Source organism: Castor canadensis, chromosome 4, assembly GCF_047511655.1.
Source record: "Castor canadensis chromosome 4, mCasCan1.hap1v2, whole genome shotgun sequence".
NCBI classification, from domain to species: Eukaryota; Metazoa; Chordata; class Mammalia; order Rodentia; family Castoridae; genus Castor; species Castor canadensis.
Genome location: NC_133389.1, coordinates 47,305,104 through 47,328,975, shown reverse-complemented (window position 1 = coordinate 47,328,975; position 23,872 = coordinate 47,305,104). Strand labels below are relative to the sequence as shown.

Sequence of the window (23,872 nt, the reverse complement as noted above, 5' to 3'; positions counted from 1 at the left end):
ATTTCATTTTTACCTTCCTTTCTTTATAGTCATAAGCCACAGTTTATTTTTAATAATGAAAAGCAAGTAAATTTCGTAACAGATGAGTATATAGATTTCTGTGATGTGCTTTGACATTTCCTCTAATAATACTGCATTTATTATACCTATGATCCATTTTAACAAGATATGAATGCCTCTGATATGCAGCAACTATAGACTGAATGAAGAAAGTACAAGATGAGCATAGCAATGATCAGTAAACTATTGCCTGTGGACCAAATCCAGACCACTCACCATTTGTTTTTATAAATAAAGTTTTATTAGAACACGACCTGGTCCATTTGTTTACTTATTGTCTATGGTTGCTTTTGTGACACATTGGCAGGGTTGAACAGTTATGATAGAAATGTTGTGGCCTGCCAAGTTGAAAATTGCCATGTCATCCTTTCCAGGAAAAGTCCTTCTTTATGCAAGGTATTAAAAGAATTTCCATACCAGTTTTCAGTATCAACACAAAAGTTAAGAAAGAAGTGAAAGGGAGAGTTTCTGTATATTTTTGTGCTGTTTAGGCTTATGCCTGATGTTTGGTGGACAGACCAAAGTTAGTAGAATCAATGCTGTACTTCTGTAGAAAAATTCTCTAAAAGTCATCATGTAAGTTGTATAATCTTTCTTATTTGTAGGAATTGTGATTTTTTAAAGTCATTTGTTGTGTGGTTAATGTCGGAAAAGTTTTGAGTTACTCTATACCTGTAAACATCACGGCTTCTTTAATTGAAAACGGCCAATGTTATCATCAAAAGAGAAAAAAACTCCATTTGTTACCTGTATGTTGTTCCTCAATCCAAACTTGCAAATACATGAAGAGGAGTAGGCCTGCCACTCCAAATATCAGCACGGAGAGAAAGACTTGTTTGGGGTTCATGACCATTTCAGATGGCTGTATTTCTCCTCATGCCTGAATCTGAAGGCCACATGGTTTTCTTCTCCATAAAGCTCCAATCCTTTCTTTTTATCCTAGAATTTAAAAAAGATCCGTATTGTACATGTCTGATGACATTTATACCTAAGTATGGTAAAGATTTGTAGCATCTCAACAACATTGAAGACTTAAATGTACTGTATGCTCTGAAAACAGGAAAGACAATTGTAGAAGTCTCTAGAATGGCAATTTGGTATTGTGTAGTTTTATGTTATCTAAGGATTGTATTGTCCTATAGTTAGTTAATAAGTAGAAATCTAATTTTTAGTTAGGCAACATTTGGCCAGACTTAAGCCCTATATTGTAAAGAAAAAGTTAAGGTTTAGTTATCTTAATATAAATTGTAGGGAGGAAGGCACTGACAGAATGGGTTTTGAAAAACATGTCTATGGAATGAAGGAAAATACTTCATGGCATAAAAATATAGTTGTTCCTCAGTATCCAAGCATAGGTGCTTCCAGGACCCATGTGGATACCAAAATCTGCAGATACTCCAGTTTGTTATATAAAATGGTGTAGAATTTGTTTGAACCTAGCCACATCCTTTGGCATACTATAAATCACCTCTAGATTACTTATCATATCCAATAAATATAAATGCTATGTAAATAGCTGTTATGCTCTGTTGTTTAGAGAATAATGACATGGAAAAAAGTCTACATGTTCAGTATGGATGCAGTTTTTTTTTCAAATATTTTCAACCTGTGATTGGTTGAATCTGTGAATAGTTTATATACGCTCAGTATAAATGTACCTTTTTTTTTCCTCAATATTTTCTTTCCTATGTTGGTTGAATCTACAAATTGAGAGGGCTGACTATATAAAGCTTATAAATATAGAGTTTAATCTAGCATTTTCATCTCATGTGGAAGTTACAAAGTTCTCCAACTTAAATGGTGAATTTAAAATCCTTCAAAGACACGAGAGGATAAATAGTAAAAGGTCAGGCTTCAAGGATCTCTTCCCATAATAACACAGAATTACTGAAATCTATCTCATGCTATAGAAATCTTCTCAGTAATAAAAGTTTATTACTTCACTTAAAAAATGCTAAAATGTTTTTTTAGAACTATATTATTTAATATTATCTTAACCTTTTATTTTTCAAAATCATACCCACTTTTGAGAATCTAAAAAAATGTGAACCCTCCCTTTAGAAAAATATAAACACACAGAAGAGCCTGCATAAAGTGACAATGTCTTTGTGCACCTTCACTGAAACCCAAGTTAAGAATCCTGGCTTCCAGTGAATTACAGTAACCTGCCTGGGGAGTGCACCTGGTCAGCAGTCAGGTGAATGGAAGCAAGGCCATGACTTTGTGTCTAACTGCTGGCTAGAGACCTTAACTTTGTTCCTTGGCCACGACCATATCTCCTCTTTAAGAGAGACGAATAAATATTTCCTGAATGTAAAGACATCACAAGCACTGCTGGGAAAAATATTTCTTTTATTCCTAATATGCTTCAAAATCTTCAAGCAGAGTCTTGGAGGGAGAGTATTGATTTAGCGTGGTTAAGAGGTGTCTGGTGAGATGCCAGTTAAAAATTTCTTTGGAAAATTGCTGGGTTGGTTAAAGGATAATATTTAGCTTTTTGTTTTCTTTTTCTGAGACAGGGCCTTGCTACTTAGCCCAATCTGATCTTGAACTCAATATCCTCCTACCTTCTCTTCCTGAGAGCTAGGATCACAAGTGTGAGCTGCCACCCCTGGTTTATTTAGATATTTATAGAAAAATCAATTTTCACCGAACTTTGGGCTTCAAAGGTAATTTAAGAGGTCAGAATTAGCAGGGAATGTATAAAATAATTTAAATGCTCCTTGGATTAGGGAAACAATACACTGGATACCTAAAGTTGTTTATGCAGAACTGGAAATAGTATCAGAAGCACTCATTTTTCTTTATCCTTTAGTTATAATGTGGATGGGGCTAAAGAGCTGTGCTTGTCAGTATCTCCTAAGTCACCTTTTCAAATCCTCTTCTTTGGATCCCCTAAGGAAGGGGCCACTTATTAATTTTTACTAGTACTCTTGATGATTTCAAGTATTTTGATTTTGGTAGGAAAGTTTTTCAAGAAACAGAAGAATTAAGAGTATAATCATACTTTTGATTTGATGGGTGATACTTTGCTCTTATATTGAATATATCTAAAATATTATGGACTTTCCAGACATCAGCAGCAAGGAACATTCTCAAACAAGAGTTGCAATTTGAGGGTTTCCAAGACTGAATCCCTCAGGGGAAGCTATGAAGAGAAGCCAGCTTTCTCTTCTTTTGACGTTAAACAATGAACAGACATAATTTCTGGTATATACGAAGATTCAGATAGGAGGAAAGCAGCTAAACAAAATCTACTACTAACAATGAAATAGTTGTTTACAAGAAGAAAGAGACTTTCACAATCTGTCTACATAATTAAAACTTTTGTCAGAAGAGATAGAAGAAAACTCATCAGTCAGAATGGAGCCACGAACCTGCAAAAATGGTGGGTGTGAAAGGAAAAAACGGACCCCTTGGGGATTTGCAGCAGAAAATTATTACCTACAATGCTGGAAATAGATTAAGAATTTGCCCTGCCTTTCTTCGGGAGATGATGCTACACTCTCACATATCCTCCTGGGTGAGAAGGCAGTAGAAAAGCCATAATTGTTATCATGGCAGATGTGAGTAGGATTGAGTGATTAAAGCCACAAGGCAGAAAGACAATCTGGTGTAAAACAGAGAGATACATTTGATTTTCTCCCATCTCAGTCCATTAACCCAATGTTGGCGTTAGGAAATGGCTCTCATTAAACAAAGGTGAGGCAGTAGGAGCAAACCTACAGCCTTAAGCAAACCTAAAGGTCAGTCGCGATGGGAAAACACACCTATTTGGAGATTATATATCTACCTCCAGGCCTTCAGAAGAAGTGCAGACTACTGGAGACTGAAATTACTTGGAATAATGCTGTTTTATGTACAAGCATTGTACAATATTTCCACAGTCAAAGGCTTCCTGTACTTTGTATAACCTCTTAACCAATTATGGACACAATGCTTTGACCCTAGTCAAGTCACTTAACAACTTGTCTTGAACTGAACTTGGAGCTCCAAAAGTAGAAGACAAGTACTAAATAAATTTTATAGTTTTATTTGTAAATTGATAATTCTAGCTTCCAAAGGGAGAAATAGACACTATTAACATACTGAAAGATAGGGTCTACATTTCTTTGTTAAAAATACATATATTTATTTGCATAAACAGTTGATTCATTTCCCACAATTATGAAAATAAATATAAAGATAGTTTCTTTATTCCTTATGTCTTTCCCAACATATTAAAATTTATCTTTTAAACAACCATGGCTACCAACAGAAGTATTTTGGGACTTAAGTATAGTGATAAATTAATAGCTAGAGGCAATTTATATAAAAGGAAATTATAAGTTGCTTAGTTTGATAAGTTTATGATTTTACAGGTGGCATTTGGGGAAAGGTTGGTGTGGACAGAAAGATGCAGGCAATTTGGTGTGGAAGAGACACAGAGTTGGTGTGGGGGGATCCATGGGACCATTCTCTATTCCTTTTCATCTCTCTGAGAAAACAGAGACCATCTGTGATGAATGCTATCAACTTTCTGCTCACTCCTTGCAAGCTTAGTGTCCTCTGTCTGCATCCACACACCTTTGCCTTATCTTTGCAGGACAGGTCTTCACACTTGCCTCCATCTTCTCCAGGTTCCTGTGAAGGAAATTCATCAACACCTCCTCCATTTCAGTCTACCCTCAACTCTTTCATCCAGTGATTCCTTCCTCTCTAACCCCTCCAGAGAGTCCTTGCTGTCATTCCTGGATAACCTACCAGCATGGTGCTGACCCTGACATCCTGGGGCACCTCAGCTCCCATTCATTTCTCAACCTACAGCTGCCCAAGAGGAGAGACAATGTAAGCAGGGCCATAATTTGTATAGGGATTGTAAATTGGTAACTTCCTGTATTTAAAAAAAATTTTTGCCATTCTTGTTTCTACTCCTAGGAATTTCTTATATTTCTTCCCTATTTTTTTAAATTGATTTGGAGTTCTTTATAATTTTGTATAGTAATTCTTTGCCTTTATAGGTATGACAAAAATCTTGTTTGTGACTTTTTCCCTTCTTTCTCTTCCCGCTTTTTCCCTTTCCTTTTTCTTTTCTTCTTCACTCCTTTCCTTTTTCCTCCTTTTCTAGATTGGTTGTTTCATTGTTCAGAAATTATAAATCAGTTCTATTATTCTTTTTCTTTTAGAATTAGCTAGAATTTTGAAAGACACATGCTATACTAACACTGTTCTGTTTTCAATACTATATTCTTTTTAAAATAATCTTTGGAAAATTGTCTATACAATTATAATTTCTTATTAGTTTTCAAATTTATAAGCACAAAGTTATTCATAGGACTTCCTTATGATTTTAACGATCTTATCTATAGCTGCAGGTACAACTCCCTTTCTATTCTTATGATTAGAAATGTATGCCTTCTGTTTTCTTTGATTGTCTTTGTAGAGCATTGGCTAGTTTATTTAAAAGTATATCATGATTCATTTATTATATTTTGTTTTGTACTTCATTGATTCGTGCTCTCATTTTTTAAATTCTACCTTTTCTTTAGGAATATTTGCTCTTTTCCAAGTTTTTTAATTGAACATTAACTCACGTGTTTTAAATGGTTCTAAAATAAAAATTTAAATAAGACCACAAATTTACTCCCAAAGTATTACTTTTGCAACATTTCACACATTTTATAGATAAATTTTCATTGACATTTATTGTGAACTATTTCATAATTTAAATTATGATATAATTTATGCTTTGGTTTACTGCCTTTTTAATGGTTTCTTTCTTCTTTTATTGGACTGATAAAACCTCCTAAAGTTTCTAAACAACCCTCTTTTTTTCTCCTTCTGTTTTCTTTAAATCTATAGATTTTATTTCTGCTAGCTAAATAGAATTTCAATTTTTTAAAAAGTTTCTTAATTATAAAATTTTCTAATAAAGTTTATAGTATTCACAAGAACATCAGCATGCTTTAAGCACCACTGAGCACTATTTCTCACCCTGCCTAGATCACATTTGAAATTTTCTATTTAAATTTCACTCACTTAAAAGTTGACTATAAAGTCACTAATTACTTTGTTAATGTACTAGCATTTTATAAATCTCTGTGATCAGTGTTAATTTTTGAAATATTACATCTTCTGTTTGACTTCACTGTCTTTTTTGTTGTTGAGTTAGATTTCTTCAAATAAATACTAGAGAGTTATAAATTATCTTTGGTTTTATATATTCAAAATTATTTTTGTCCTCATTCTTGGATGGTGTGGTTGAGTATGAGTTGAGGTTAAAAATTATTTTCTCTCAACACTTTGAGGATATTAATTTATTGTCTTCTGTCATCCATTGATATTGATGAGAAGTCATTTGTTAGTACAATAGCTTAAGAACTTCCATGTTCTTTTCATTATCATATATTTTGGTAAAGATCTATTTGCAATCATCATGCTTTGCATTTGTAGAATGTTTCAATGTAAGAATCCATATATTTTTTCTTTTCTGATAAATTCTCTGAAGTGATCTTTATAAACTATTTTAAGTATTTTTAGTTTATTTTACTGAAACTTTTACTAAATTTAAAGACCTGTCTTATATTATGTTTTTAACTTACACTGAAACTTACAAAAAATTATTTTCCTAACATGTAATCTAGGTGAATTCTTCTGCACTATTTTGCAGTTGCTAGTTTCATTTTGCCTACAGTGTTTTGTTCAGTACTGCATGTTTTTAATTTCTAATATTCCATTGCTCCTTTTCATATTTACTTGCTTTTGTTTCACTTTTATCTGCTTTTCAATTTTGTGCCCATTTATTGGAAATTATCCTTTACTTTATATCTTTGAATATTTTAAATATATTTCAAAATTTTTGTCAGGCTGTAATATTTTTTAAATTTTTTATTAGGATATGTTCATTATAAGGGGAGATTCATAGTGACAATTCTGATTAGACTTAAATTGTATATTATTTGCATTGCCTCCATTGTCTCTCCCCCACAACCCTCTCCCTACCCCACTTAAAGCAATTGCAAGAGGTTTCTTAGTTCTCTTCATATAGGTATATGAAGTCCATCTACCATATAGTGTCACCTTAATCTCCTTCCTTCACCCTCTCCCTACTACTAGTACTCCTCCCCTCCCCACACTGTACCTATTTTATAGTCCTGGTTTTCATTATTAATATTTAAGTTGATGTTCAAAGCAGTGTCTCAGGCTGTAATATTAAATTTAAATTTTGTTTGTTGTTTTGTTGCCTCTTTTTCTAAGCATTAGATTTACTTATGTTCTTAGAGTTCTTATGTATAAGCTCATTTTAGCAGGAAGTTTTTAAGTTTTTTCTTTTCCTTTCCTTTTCTTTCCCCGTCTTTTTCTCTTTATATCCATCCTTCCTTGTCAGGTAAGTTTTCAGTGGCCTTCAAACTGCTTCTTGGGCTGCCATCCAGAGCTGACTCTTACAACTGTTGCTTGGTATTCTTGACCTAGAGTGATATTGGCACTACTGCTGACAAGAGGGTCAGCCTGGAGATTGTCTGGTTTTGTGTTTGGTCTGTGTCTGTGTCTGCCTGCTTCCCCAAGCCTTGCATATTCTTCATGAACAGTTCCAGGTAGAGGTTGTCACCATTTGCTTCTTCAATCTTTTTCTTCTTGTGGGATAGGTTATGGTGTCTATACTTCCATCAGTGAGACTGGATCCCAGCTACTACACAGACATTGAACTCCCTCATATTAATAAAGTATTAGCAGGCCCATGATTTCAGACTGTTTCACTATTGCTGTTTGTTTCCTTCTGCACTTGAGTTTGAGTCTGCTATGTCTTCTTGTTCTTTTCCTTCCAAATTCCATTTGTCATTGTTTTGTTCTGGGACCAGACTAGCACACCAAAGCATAAAAACACTTTTCTCACTTGACCAAAAATCCCCATGTAAATTTTCAGTTCTAATTTATTTTACCTGTAAAAACAGGATAGTAAAATCTGCCCTAGGGGTACTCAGAAAATACTAAGCACTAGAGGTATTTAGAAAGTATTAAGTAAAACAGAAAATGATGGTCTTTTCGGAAAGTACAAAAACATTATGAAATTTATCATAAGCATTCTAGTAATCTGATTTAAGGATCATATTTTTTATTTGGTATTCACAGTAGGCACATACATTATAAAAGTACATTGTTTCTATTAACCACATGAAGTTAATCTATGGTTATGTAGTACAATGGTATCTGGACAAATATGGACTGTGTTTTGGTTAAAAAGAAGGAAACTGAGATAGATAGTGTACATTTTATTGAAGTTATTGTAAAATATATTAACAACCATAAGACAATAAATCTTGACAACTGTTTTAACTGAATGAGGAATACGACTTTAATTTTCTTTTTCTCCTTCCCTTCTTCCTCCTCCTCCTTCCTCTTTTTCTTCTGGTGCTGGGGATTGAACCCATGGTCTTCTGCATTATAAAATGATAAGGACATATTCTGCCACTGCACCACACCCGAAGTCTAACTTTTATTTTGTACTTATTACTTATTTGTTTAGTATTTTAGAAGTTAATCCTATTTTAATACTGTGCAATTCCTGAAATGATTTTTAAAATTTTTTTATTTTATAATTTTTACATTTAGTCATATATGTATACATCGTTTGGGCCACCTTCTGTCCCCCCCCAAGGACCTCCACAGTGTTCTGCCCTCTTGTTCTCTGATTTTGTTGAAGAGAAAACATTAAGAGATAATAAGAAAGGCAGAGTGTTTTTGCTAGTCTGAGAGATTCCTAGCGTTGCTTCCATGTACTTGTGTATTGCAATCCACAGTGGTTCATCTCTACCAGACCTCTTCACTACTTCCTAGTCCCCTTCCCATAGTGACCTCTGCCAGTTTAAAATTACTATATTTGCTCCTCTACAGTGAGCACATCAATTACACTTGTTTTAGGCTTCCTTCCCTTTCCCTATTCTTCCCGTGTGCGACTCATGTCCAATATTACTGCGTTTGTTTTAGGTTTGTAATCTGCATATGAGGGAGAACATGCTATTTTTGGCCTTTTGAGCCTGGCTAACTTCACTTAAGATGATGTTCTCCAGTTCCATCCATTTACCTATGAATGACAAAACTTCATTCTTCTTTGTGGCTGAATAAAATTCCATTGTGAATAAATACCAGATTTTCTTAATCCATTTGTCAGTAGTGGGGCATCTTCAATTCCTGAAATTCTGTAAGCATTTTTATATGCTTTCCACCCAATCTTCCCCCAAAAGTGTTTTTAAAATGTTTATTTTAAACTCACATAGAAGTTAAAAAAAATAGTGCAGATTCCTTGTATCCAGCATCCTCTAATGATGATCTTACATATGCATAGTACAATTACCAAAACTAAGAACTTAACATGATAATGGCTCTCGAAATGGCCCACCCCCAATCACTGGAGCCCATGAACATCTTACCTATCATAGCAATGGAGAATTGAGGTGGCATGTGGAATGAGAGTTGACAGTTAGCTGATCATAACATAAAGTGATTATTTTGGATTGTCTAGTTGGGCCTCATCTGATCCCAAGAGTCTGGAAAAGCAGAAAAGGTAAGTAGAAGAAGAGGTTGGAGTAGGTGATATGAGAAGGCCTGGATTGATGGTTAATGTGATGTTAACTTTGGAGATGGGAGAAGAAAGCTATGAACCAAAGAATGCAGATGGCTTCTAGTAACTGAAAAGACAAGAAGCCAGGTCTTACCCAGGGCCACACAAAGGAATGTGGCCCCATTGATATCTTGGGTTTAGCCCATATCTGATTTCTGACCCATAGAGCTATAAAATAATCTGTTTGTGTTAATCTATGCTTTTGAATTTGTAATAATTTGTTATATCAGCAAAAAAAAAACCCAAAGCAAAACAATAATAAAAAAACTAACTCAGTACAAATCCATTACAAAATATCATTTTGAAGGAAGAAAAACCATTGGTAAAATTGCTACGAATGGCTGGGATAATTACGACTTTTTTTCAAATGGTTTCCTAGGTTTAGTTTTCATGGTCTAGTCCTATAATTGCTCAGCCATTCAATGTGTTTGTCATATTGAACATAGAAACATATCCCTTTGCTAGACACTAATTTGTAGGTGCTTCCTTACAAATCTTTTGCTTAGATTTCTCATATAATTTATTTAACAGGTACCTTCTACTTTTAGCTGTTGTAATTAAGATTTAATTATAATTAAAATTTTGAACAAGACAAAGCTTTGCCTTTTATTCTTTGTTTTAGAAGGGAAGTTTTAAATTCCTGTAGTATTCAATATAGACTTTTTCCTCTTTAAGCAACAATAGCCTATCTTTAAAGACTGCATAAGGTTAAAACCAAAGGCCTTTGCAAACAATTATTTGTATTAAAGGAGAGAAAACACAGAGATTCTTACTACATGGACTATTTGCCCCCTCCTTCAAGTTTTTTTCTCTCTAGTTTAAAGGTTTTAAAGTTATAAATATTCCAAAGGATTAAATATGTGTAAAACAAAATATTGTTTAGTTTTACATTTATGACCAAGTAATCATGAGAATTTGCAGCATTAATTTAATGCCAGTCAAGAGGCATCAGGATCATTATTAGCTAATACATGTAGAGAATCTTTAGGATCTCATTAAGTAGCATATAAGGAATGTACAGAATCAATGACCTTTTATTAAAGGGATTGATGGAGGTAGAGGGAGTCCTTAAAAGGTTCTTTAAATCCTGGACTTTGGTGTTGCAAGAAAATGGCAATTTGGGTGGTCATAGCGAAGATAATTAAAATGCATTATCAGCAAGGAATACGTCAAATAAGGTAGGAGACAGCTATGAACTGGGTAAGGTCAACACCAAGTCAAATGAAATGATTTGTTATGACATAATATAACAGACAAAATGCTGAATAAAATATGGCTTGGGATCCAATGTGGTAAAACCAATAGTAATGGGTACAAGTAGCAAAGGAGATTAAAGGATTAAAGTGAATGCTGTGTGACTTCCTCTATGTCCATTCTGCTCCTCTGTGAGGAAGTTATATAGCTGAAAACAGATGGCTTCTACCTCCAGCTCTGTTGATGGGCCTGAAATAGTGTAATCCTAACAGTATAAGCCTGTATCTCTTGTCAGAATAGTTGGTTCAGGAATGACTGTTTATATTAATTTCCTGGGCTTCTATAATATATTATCACAATTTGGTGACTTAAGACAATAAAAATGTATTCCCTTTAGCACTGGAGGCCAGACAGCTGAAATCTGGGTGTAACTAGAGCTATGCTCTCCTTGGAGGCAAAGGGAGAATCTTTCCTTGCTTCTTGGGCTACTGGGGGGTCCAAGTGTGTGGTTGACCAGGTCCAGTCTCTGCCTCCAACTTCACATTTATTCCTCTGTGTGTCTGCTCTTTTCATACCCATTATAAAGCTACTATTACTGGTTTAGGGGTTTAGGGCCCCCTCAGATAATCCAGAATGACTTCATCTTGAAAGTCTTACCTAATTACAGCAGATACCCTTTACTCAAATAAGGTTACAAGTTCTGGGGCTTAGAATGTGGACATTTCTTTTAGGGTTGCCACTCAACCGACTCACCACACCAGCTGATTCAGGAACACGGCGGTTGTTTTGCAAGTGGTCTCCTCAGAATGAAACCCAGAATTTCAGCTGGATGGTTGTGGGAAGTGGTATTTTCTTTCCCAGTGAATGTGAATGAGAATGTGAATAACAAAGTTTGGACATAGTTCGTGCTGTTACTGGAAGCCCTCTGGCTGCCCTGGTCAGAGCAACCTAAAACACAAAACAGCACAAAGGCCAAGATGAGAAGTCTGCAGAAAAGCAGAGGAAAAGTTATTAGCAGACTTTACCTGTGCCTAATCTGCCTGTGAATTTGTTAATTAGATGAGCCTATAAATTTTCTTTATTTCTCAATCTATTGCAAAGCAATTGTCAGTATAGTGAGAGAACTAAGAGCTATATATTGGGTATAGCAGTTTGGGCAGAACAACCAGGAACAGCTGTAAATAAATGTGCTAACAATTCTTGAGTAGTTATTATATCCAAGGCACTATTCTAAGTACTTTATATTTATTGCCTAATTCTCACAATAACCCTGTTTTCATCCCAGAAAATGGCTACATGAAAGACTCATTTAACAACACAGGCTATGCAGGGTTCAGGGAGAGATGAAATAAGAGGTGCACTGGAGATAGACATCAGATGGCTTTGGTGTCCAGACTATAGTGATTAACTTTGTCCTGTGGACAATGATGAACCAATGAGGGTTTGAAGGGAGTGGAATAACCAGGTGTACATCGGATCACTTGGAAATAGCATATACAGCAGAGGACTGGAGGAAAAGAAGACCTTAGGACAGCCACTGGTCAAGAATCCCTAGAAAGAGAATTAGACTAGATGATACTCCAATCTCTAACTCCATGTCCTTTTGTTTATGTGAAACCGCTTGCCTTTCATTACTAGAGACAGTCTATCATGGTGAGTAAGAAGGCAGATATTGGCATCTGCTTGCCTGGAGTCAAATCACAGCTTGCCCACTTTATCAGCTTTGTGACACAGCTTATTATGGAACCTCTGTATCCCTCAGTTTCCTCAAATATGCACAGAGGCCAATAGGAGTACCTACCATGTGAGGTTATTGTGAAATAAGTAAACATGTGAAAATATTTAGAAGAAGTTCTTGCCCACACAAGTACTCTACACTATTAAGATGTTAGTGTCTTTATATTCCAGATGTCAAACACAAGGAAGGACCACACTATAGATAATCAAGGAGCATTTGTTGAAAGATTGGATATTTTTACTTTTAAAGAGACTCTTTTTTTACAGTAAGAGAAGTTTATTCTTTCAATTCATGCTGATTCAATTCAATCAATATCCATTAGGCCCCAACATGACTTAAAAACATATGCTACACAACGTAGACAAAGCCAAAACGAGTCAGATTTAATCCCTGATCTTTATTAGAGAATATTTTAGTGTATGTACCTCTTTGTAACTTGCACAGGTAGGTTTTAGTACAGCTTTCTAGAACAACTCATAACAAATCTGTACCCTCCTTTACATGACAGACTTTCCAATTATTGAAAACAATTATCTTCTCTACCCTCAATCTTTTTTACTCAGGATAAACAATAAATACACACAATTCCTTTAGCCTTTCCTTTTGAGACTTGGTTTAGAAGCATTCAATCAATTTAATCACCCTCTCCAGACACATTCAAGTTTGTTAATGCTTTTCTTCAAATTCAGGGCTCAGAAGCAGATACTGTAATCCAATCATGATTGAATGGACAAATAGTGTTATGAGAAGCAGTGCAATAAAAATGATGGCTGAACTTGAGTGCATCTGCAGAGAAAATGGGAGAATAAAATAGGTTATAGGTGAGAGCCTAGGGGTTTACTCCAGTTCAAATAAGAGCTAAAAGAAATTTGCAGGAAAAGATTGTGAGTTAGAAAACAAACAAAGAATTTGTGATTCAGAAAGCAATAGAGGTATTATCATATAACATGTGTTAGATAAGTAGACATTTAATATACAGTAAAACAAGCATAAGAAAAATATTTAAGGAACAGTAGGAATGAGGGTTTACTATGAAATATGGCAAAAAAGGGAAAAAGATGAAATCAGAAAATTGACTTGATCAATGTGATAAGTTATTAAGAGAGAATTTTAAAACAGACCACAGGATTTTGAAGAGAGGATCTGAAAGATGGGGAATTTCTAGTCTGAAGTATCTAGAGAAAAAGTGTATGTGCTTTGCTGTAGTGGGTAGTCTGTGAAGATTTTATCTGTGTGTCTGTGAAGATTTTATCTGTGTGTGTGTGGTACTGGAGTTTGAACTCGGGATCTTGTGTTTGCTAGGTGGTGCTTTCTAGGCAGGTGCTCTGCCACTTGAACCACTTGCTTTAGTTATTTTTTGAATAGGGTCTCATGTTTTTGCCCAAGCTGGTCTGGACCCTGTCTTCTTATATATGCTTCCCATGTAGTTGGAATGACATGCACATGCCACCACCCCCAGCTTTTTTATTGGTTGAGATGGGAATCTTGCTAACTTCTTGCTTGGACTGGCCTTGAACCGAGATCCTCCCAATCTCTGCCTCCTGAGTAGTTGGGATGACAGGCGTGAAGCATTGAGCCCAAGTAGGCTGTTTTATATATAGATATAGATACCTTTAACCTTCTGTAATAATGAGGTACTTTGTGTACTATGTAAACAATCAGTGACTTTTGAGGTTTTTTTTGTTTTAATGATTGCACGCTTCTAGTTTTTCATGTTGACTAAATAGAAAAAGGTGTCTTTCAGGGGGATATAGTATAATTTATAAAATCTACTAAGTTTTGTGGGGCATTATGACTGACAAGTGAGATATCCCAAAAACAGGAAAATTCAGGATACAAAGAGAGACACCATATTTAAAAAATTCATAGCAAATATTTATACTTTCAAAAAATCTCAAAAATCAAGGAAACAAAACTCAGCAGCACATAGAAGGAAGCAGGCAACAGACATTAGGAGTCATTTTGATGTCTTCACTTGCTTCTTAGGAGGAAAAAGTGGTTCAAATTGGAATGTTCACTGCAACATAAGACAGAATCAGTCAAATTGGTATTGGATCAAATAGCAACAATGTCACTTAAATACTGTCTAATAGTTAAGGCTACCTTAATGCAAATTCCTGAAATAAGTAAATGTTAGACAAAAATTTGGCATTGCTCAATATGCAACAAATTGTCTACATATATTTTCAAATAAGTACTTTCATGGTGAGTCGATAAAGCATAGATAAATACTATTATTATTGGTTGTTATCTAGATAAAATGTTGTTTTATGTCTTATTACCTACATACAGCATAATTCTAAACTCCCCTGTCTGCTCATTACAGGAACGATAAAAACCTTGAAGAGGCATTGCACTTATAGAGAACTCTGCTTCCTTATATCAGATATGCTAAGTAGTTATTTTTGTTAATGATTAACCATACAATCAATACCTATTTAGAAGATTGATTTTTCCCTTCATTATATATTACCTAGATGTCTGATGTGTTGTTACTATGTAATATCTTTTATAAAAAGGATAATACTGCTTTCAACATAATAATAAAATTTCTATGGCTACCATAAAACTCTATGAAACAGTACCAGTGTGTGTATGTGTATATTCTAAAATGAATGTGATTTATTCCTTATAGACAATAAAGTTTGTGAGCCAAGCACTCATTGCTAGCATCAAGCAAAAGCCTGAAAATATTTATTAAGTTCTGCTATGTACTCTCTCTCCTCTTTACATGTTAGTACATATGTGCTAAGTCTGCATCCACCTAATAAACAGCATGAACTACAGTGACAAAGATTATAATCTAGGAGTCTTCCTTTAAAAAAGAAAAATAAGCTAAATCTGCAAGAAGCATCTATTGACAAAAATCCTATAGTAAGCTCTTAAGGCACTTTAAAAAAATACCACAAAACAGTGCATATGCTAAAATTTCAAAGTAACTACCTGGGCAGGTACCTGTATTGTAATAAATACAGATATAGAAATAAGCCTAGAATGCTGCCAATAAGTCAAAACAAGGATAATATATATAATTATCTGAAAATTAATATTCTAGAAAAATAATTAGGAATGATAACACAATGTGAAAAAAGAAAAGTACTGTGAAACCTCAAGGATGGTATAAATTTTGTGAATAACTAGTGGTGCAGTTATTGATATTATTGTTATTAATATACTGGCTATTTTTAGTTAATTGGTTAACCAATCAATGGAGAGCATTTCTAGTTAAATGGGGACAGACTGAACTCTTGCATCACTTTTTATTTTCTCCAGCCTTAAACCCCTCTAAAATGAAAGCAAAGAGGTTAGAAAAGCAATACAGTTACAGAGATATAGATAAGGGAAGATGAGATGATTATAAGAGAAAGATAATGTAAAGTTTTAGAATGTAGATTGCTGACAGAGGAGTTATAACTAACTTAAAAGATCATAAAAGCTGTAGTCAAAGTGTTCCCATAGATAACAATAAGGAGCAAGATTCTTTGTGCTATAAAACCCAGGAAATGTTCCCCAGGTTCCCCAGGACCGTATATTTAATAGAAATGAAGGATATCACATAGCAATGAACAGCTCTTGCAAATGAAAAATGAAACTAAATGAAATACTCATCATACAGGTTAGGAGCAAGTTAGTGATTTCTCAGAAAATAGAGCAAAAGGATAGAAAGATAGAAAACAAGACAGGATAAAATTGGCAAGAAATAGTATTAATTCAAGAGAGTCAACATCCAAATACTAGCAATTTCTGGTGAGACCTCAGAAACCAAAATGAAGATCATTAGTGATATAACTCAAGAAAACTTCAGGGAAATGACAGACATGAAATTCCAGACTTAAAGAGATCACTCTGAGCACTTAAGGCAATGGATAAGGAATAAACATATTAAGGGGCATTATCTTGATATTTCAAAGCCCTGTGAATAAAGAAAAGATTGTATCTGCTGTGGAAGAAAACAAATAGATCACATTGGGAAGATAAGGGTCACAAGAACACCAGGCTTGTAAACAGCAACACTGGGATCTAGAATAAGATCATGCAGCAAGAATGCTTTCAAAATTCTCAAGGAAAGTAATTTTTACTTACTAGTCAATAATGTTAAATTCTACCAAATTCTCAATCAAGAGTGGGTATAGAATAAAACATTTTCAATCAAGTTTTCAAAAAATTTACCTCCCTATAATCTACAGAAGAACCCAACAAGACATGGAAAGAAGACCAGAGAAAGATATGGGATACAGAAAACAGTAGGTCCAAAAATGGAAAGAGGAAAGAAACTAGTATCTCAAACCGGAGCAGGACAGAGGGTTGGGAAAGTCTTTTTTGAAGAATAGAACTGAGAGATGAGCTATTTTTCTGAACATCGAGAAAATAATAAAAACTTAAAATAAACATAGCTGCAAGACACTGAAATACAATCATTTTCCACTAGATTTCCAGACCTGGTTATATTATATTTTAATTTAGAATGAAAGTTCTTAATAAAGGAATTCTGAACAAAGAAAATGGTAAAGGCATGGAAAAATGTAAAATACTTACTGTTTATAACATTTAACTTTTGGGAAAAAAACAATAGCCTAAAAGTCAGAGCAGGAGTTGTCAAAATAAAAGCATTACAATATTAGTTTATTATTCAGGAAGAAGCATATAAAATGTTCTATGGTTATTATAAAAGGATATATAAAAAGAAAAAGTAAGAACAATAGGAAAATAGAATAGAAAATATAAGAGTAGAAATGAGCACAAATAAATTTGTAATCACAATAAATAGTAAAAAGACAAAACTCTTTAGCTAATAAATGTTGTCAAACTGAATTTTTTAGCAATTCAACCAAATATGATGTATGAGAGAGATCCTTGAGTTCTGATCTTGTTTTAAAGACAAACTTGAAAGTGTACAGATGGAGGATATACTAATTTTAATCAAGTAAACATAAATTAATGGAAAGCTGGAATAGTTATACTAAGGTCAGAATAATAGATGATAAGATTAAATGCAAAAGTAAAATTCACTAGAAATATACTATAAACTTTATGCTATTATATGGCTTCAACAAAATAAGGCAAGAAATGATGTAACTATAAGAAGATATGAATATATCCATCATCAAGTTGGTGTACTTTAACATACACTTCTTTCAGTAAATGGTAAGTCATTCAGCCAAGATCTTCTAGCAGAAGAATAAAATATTTGAATAATAGATTTTAAATCTTGGTTGCATATATTATTTCCAACATCAAGAAAACATGTATTATTTTCAAATGACAAAAATCAAAACAAAACTCAGTCACAAAAACTAACAGTGTAAGTCCATTTTTATAAAGGTCCAAAGCAGAAAAGACTAAAGATTTTGTTTGAGGTATGCATATAGGCAAAAGAAGGGAATCATTAACATAATATTCATGAAATTGGCTAACTCATACAGGGAGCAAACTAGAAAGCATACAGAAGGTGTAGCAGAGGCAACGCTGTGTACATACACTCTCCTCTTCCTCCTGAACTCCCTGGTGGGCTACTTATTCTGGCTTCCCTTGTGACAAGGTAGAATATGAACAGAAGTCATATATGCAGCAAGGCCTCGTCCCTAAAAAGTACAACAAAATCCTTCTCTCTCTCCCTCTCTCCCTCTCTCCCTCTGTCCTCTCTCTCTCTCTCTCTCTCTCCTCCTATCTGCAGAGGAAACTTACAGACTCCCAGGCACAGAGGTGGCAGAACTGCCAAGTGGAAATGACCTGGATAATTTTCATGACTTAAATGTGAAATAAACCTTTATTTTTTTAAGTATCTGAGATATTGGTTGATCATAACTACTAATCAACCCGACAAAAGCAGAGCACTTCAAGGCTACCAAAGGCATTCTTTATCTTTGGCTGGAGAGTGGGTACATTAGTGCTAGGTTTTTTTTTTCTGAAATAAATTTTATCTCAACTGAAGAATAGGGTAAAATTGAAAGCAAGAGGTTTTAGTGACACTGTTCCTTTTTATCTCAGATTTCAATCTTTATTTCATATTATTTTTTAAATTATCAATATACACAATGTTATTCTGTGTATTAAATAAAATATTTTATGCAAAAATGTAGTGACTGTAACTCTAGAACACCTATTAATGGTGAAGTATACTTTTAAAGCTCTGTCTCCTTCCTTTTAAATATAATAAAAATGTGAAGTTTGAATAATAGTGAGGAAAGGAACTTCATTTTCAATTGAACAAGAAAGAACCACAGCTCAAACCACTAACTATAAAACATACTTGCCAAATCATATAAAATCTGAAGGGAAGTGAAAGAAGGGTAAGAGCTGACAAATACACTCCCAAATCTTGAGCTGTATATAGATTTCCATCAAAATAGTATTATAGTCCCCAAAGTCTGTCCAGCAAACCCTAGATTTGAACAGTGAGATGTAGGGTGTAAGTAGCCCATAAGGAAATTGTGTTTCCCTAAGAAACTCAGAATAACTGGGGAGGAGAGCTGAAGAAAATGCTATAACCATCTACCACTTTTAGTAGCAATGGAGTGAGCTTCCTGATAAGAGTACTGTGGGAGAAAATGGATAGAAAACCATACCATAAATCACAACACAGAGTTAGAGGCTTTTGAATGTTCCAACTTGAGGGCAAGTGGAATAATCTTGGTGAAAGAGGATATTCTAGACATGACCCATAGTGTAGCTATACATACCCACTATACCATCTTCTGTTATTTCACATCATTGGCCCCCTTCAAGAGTGGGAAACAACTAGAAAATTTCTAATGGCCTAGAGACATAAGAAGGAGATATGGACCAGGCACAAAAAAATTTAGAAAGTACAGCATATGAGGAGTCCTCCTGGAGTAAAATCCTTGATCATGGAATCTAGCTATCCACAAAATAAATCAAATTAACTCAGCAAGGAAAATAGAAGTGAGCAGACCAATTTTTGAGCACAGATTTCATTTAAATATAAAAATATGAAAATGATATAGTAATAAAACCAACCAAAATATAAAAGGAAGGGGAATAAAAGGATCATATATTTTATTCTTATTCTGCTAATATACAGTGAAATTGACTCCAGGTAGAAAGAAAATATAATTCCATAAAGTGTTATAAACGTACTGGGTTCATGAAAAGAACATGGCTGTTCTATATTTTGTTTTTACTATTAATCTTTTTTCTAAGCAAGTCAGTACACACCACATAGGCAAAACCCAGTTAATTAGCCATTCCAATGCAATGACAAGAGTTTACCTCTCAGGTAAAGACTGGGTATTTATTTATTTCTAATAACTGTGATTTTGAGAGTAGTTTGGCTCACTGTTGGTGACAGGCTTCACAGTTCTACCTTGTAATTTCTTCTCTAGTTGCAATGTATGAATATTGTTGTACAAATAGAGCAACTACAATTTTTACTGACTTTTTTATTTGTCCTTTCTGACATTTTTTTAGGTGCAATGACCTATTGAATATCATGAATGAAAAAGTTACATATTTGGTCTAGAAACCTGCATTGTGTTTGCTAACAATTCAAATACACTTATAGCATCTAGAATTATTCCCCGAGGCACAATCTTTTACATGGATTTATTACTGAAAGTTTCCATTTGTGCAAAGTCTTATTATCATATGTGTATATGCAAAAAACTTGGAGTACAAATAGCTTCCAGCTAATAATTGCCTACACAAATTGTTTGCATAGCTGTTTGCTTTTAATGCCAAATTCTATATGGAAGTCTGCCTTTCCTGTTGCTATAAATTCAAACAACTTTTAACTTATTCATGGTTTTGGAAGCTTAAAAATTGTGAAATAAAAATATATTAGCAGTTTAATAAGATCACTAAATTCAATTTCATCCAGTTCTCTCAGGTCATAAAATTCTCTCAGTAACACTGCAGTTCTCTTTTGTCTCACCATTGATACAAATATAAATAGCTGGAGTAGAGATCAAAGCTATTATTACTTTTATTTGAAGGTAATCAAGATTTTCTAAAAACCAAGGGCCTTTCCTATGACAATTTGTTACTGTTTTTCCTCTTACCAAAAACAATACCAAGTTCAAGCTGATTATTAATATTTATATTAATATAAACTGAAGATGAGCTATATTTTTTTAGTAAGGAGATCCTACCACAATAAAACTTAGAACAGTATGAGCTGGTGGAATCAGCATACCAGTTCTTTCAGATTTTTCAGAAATTCAACTTTCTTCCTCTGTCAAGTGACACTGATTCATTCAGATTTTTCAGAAACTCAAACCTTCCTCTTCAATAGCATTTATAATAATTTGTGAAATACTATATGAAATATGAGGGAAAATCAGTATTCTTACCTTTGACTTGTTATATTGTATATTAGGATATAAGTTATATTGTATGTTATAATATAACATGCTCTACAAGTTTTGATTTTTTTTTCTAATCATACATCCAGAAGTGGCACTCCACTTATTCTGGTTATGTGAAGATAAATATCCTCAGGATACCCAAAGTTATCTTAGCACGAGGCAAAGTATTTCCACAGAAACACTTTTCATTTTCATTGACTTCCAGGAACTTTTTAATTTTAATTTCCTCATTTATTTCATCAATGACCCCTTGTTTATTAAGCAATGAGTTATTAACTTTCCTTGTGTTTGCCTGTTTTTTGCTTTTATTTTTGTTGTTAAGTTCTAATTTTATTGCATTGTGATCAAATAGAATGCATAGTATAATTTCTATTTTCTTATATTTGCTGAGGAATGTAAACTAGTACAACCACTCTGGAAAATAATTTGGAGGCTTCTTAAAAATCTAAACATAGATCTACCATATGATCCAGCAATACCACTCTTGGGGATATACCCAAAAGACTGTGACACAGGTTACTCCAGAGGCACCTGCACACCCATGTTTATTGCAGCACCATTCACAATAGCCAAGTTATGGAAACAGCCATGATGCCCCACTACTGATGAATGGATCAAGAAAATGTGGTATTTTTATACAATGGAATTTTATGCAGCCATGAAAAAGAATGAAATCTTATCATTCACAAGTAAATGGATGGAATTGGAGAACATCATTCTGAGTGATGTTAGCCTGGTCCAAAAGACCAAAAATCGTACATTCTCCCTCATATGTGGACATTAGATCAAGGGCAAACACAACAAGGGGATTGGACTTTGATCACATGATAAAGCGAGAGCACACAAGGGAGGTATGAGGATAGGAAAGACACCTAAAAAACTAGATAGCATTTGTTGCCCTCAATGCAGAGAAACTAATGCAGATACTTTAAAGTGACAGAGGCCAATAGGAGACGGGGACCAGGAACTAGAGAAAAGGTTAGTTCAAGAATTAATTTAGAAGGTAACATACATGTACAGGAAAGCAATGCAAGTCAACTCCCTGTACAGCTATCCTTATCTCAACTAGCAAAAACCCTTGTTCCTTCTTATTGTTGCTTATACTCTCTCTTCAACAAAATTAGAGATAAGGGCAAAATAGTTTTTGCCTGGTAGCAAGGAGATGAGGGGGAGAGGGAGGGGAAGGGCGGGTAAGGGAGGGGGTAGGGGTAAGGGGGGAGAAATGACCCAAACATTGTATGCACATATGAATAAAAGAAAAAAAACAGCAACAGCAACAACAACAACAACAACAACAACAACAAAAACTGGTACCCTTGTCCATCTACTTATTTTGGAGGAGGACAGTAAATTCTGAGAGCAGCTTCATTTTCTATGTAAATATAGTGCCACTCATTACCCTTGAAATATTGAGAAAGAAGAGAGATAGAAGAAAGAGGAGTATGACATTTGGGGAGATTACAAATTAAAAACATGGGGCCTCGGGGCTCGGACTGTGGCTCAAGCAGTAGACCACCTGCTTATCGAGCTTGATGCACTGAGTTCAAATCCCAGTACCACCATAAAGAAAAAAGAAAGAAGTATAATGGGGCCTCACAGCTTGCAAGAATTTATTTTTTTGTGTATTTCTCATCAGAAAGTGTGAGTGTGTGTTCATGTGTAGATATGTGCATGCATAAGAACATGTGGGCTTAAAGAAGAGGATGTTTAGTTAACATTTAATCTACAAATATTTAATACATTTCCACACCGAGGCAGGCACACTAGTATTTTCTAGGAATACAAAGACCATCAAAATTAGACGAGTCCCTACTTTCGTGGCTAATTAAATATTTACACAAGTAAATGTGATGTTGCAACCCTTCTAAGTGCAATGAATGATACACAGACACAAGTATGTACATATTTATGTATACAAATACATATATATGCCTATGTATGAGGGGATATGTCTAATCTACGGGGATGCTATTTTAAAAGTGTTAGCGAAGAGTTAACCAGGCAATGTGCTGATGTGGTGTTTAGGTGCTGTGGGGATAGGAAAAAGCCTGGTGAGTTAGAACAAATGAAAGCCAGTTGACCAGCTGAAGTAGAGGGAGGAGGGAGAGTAGCAAAGAGATTAGACAGGAGGAGCTTCACCTGTTTGGGGTTCAAGAAATCAGGTGCACAGTGTTGGTCTTTGCCTTGGACAAAGCAAAGATAATCCATGCAAATGGGGTGCGCAGTTGGAAAGGTGGTAGCTCTCTTTGCATTGTGAAAATGCCTCTGGCACCTTATTGAGGGAGCGCATGGAGGAGGCGTGATGCCAGGTCACTTGTGGTGCCCCTGCAGCTATCTACACAAAGGACCGTGACAGCTTAGAGTTGAGTGATGGCAGAGGCACATTCGTAATATATTCTGGAGGTAACAATGACTTGGTGAAACACTTGATGGGATTGACGGAAAGGGAATATCACGACTAAAACCCAGATTGGTCTGTGGGAACCTTGGAGGTTTGGAATGAGATGGGCAGACATCACAAGTTTGATTTTGACACAGCTCATCTCATGTTGCTTTAAATCAGATAAGAAGAAATGCCACATATTCAAGTGGGGAACTTGGAGGGGGTGTTCTGATCTGTAATTATGTTTTTCAGTGTTCTACATTAAATATACATTGATAGCTCCAAGCAATTTTTGTTAGATAGCACTCGATGTCTGTATGTTGGGAAAGCCCAACATGAGTCAAAGTTTTGAGGTACTAGAAGATCAGTCTTTGATACTTGAGAAGTTGAGTGATTTCCAAATTCGCCTCTATTCTAAATGCTGTTATAATTTTATGATCTGCAAAATCCGAAAAAAATTACTTTGTTACTCTGTTTTTTAGCAAGTGGTGTATATACAAACTCAAGTTACAACAGTGATCATGCAAGTACTGGATTAATATTTAAACTGCTTTTCAGAATTATCAGTACACTGT

General features: G+C 34.6%; 1 protein-coding gene across 8 annotated transcripts in view; it reads right to left on the bottom strand.

Moving 5' to 3' along the window:
* Nucleotides 1–23,872, bottom strand: part of Chst9 (carbohydrate sulfotransferase 9) — a 257,514-nt gene that overhangs the window by 224,357 nt on the left and 9,285 nt on the right. For 3 of the 8 annotated variants that reach the window (XM_074070103.1, XM_074070101.1, XM_074070100.1), the window contains exons 2-3: nucleotides 11,606–11,800; nucleotides 808–999 (exon numbers count right to left, since the gene is read on the bottom strand). In XM_074070103.1, the coding sequence (XP_073926204.1) occupies nucleotides 808–913 (106 nt within the window). In that variant the 5' untranslated portion in view covers nucleotides 914–999; nucleotides 11,606–11,800. Of the gene's footprint in view, nucleotides 1–807; nucleotides 1,000–9,467; nucleotides 9,585–11,605; nucleotides 11,801–23,872 lie in introns of those variants that run through there. The other 5 variants (XM_074070105.1, XM_074070102.1, XM_020178268.2 and 2 more) reach the window with 3 other exon arrangements.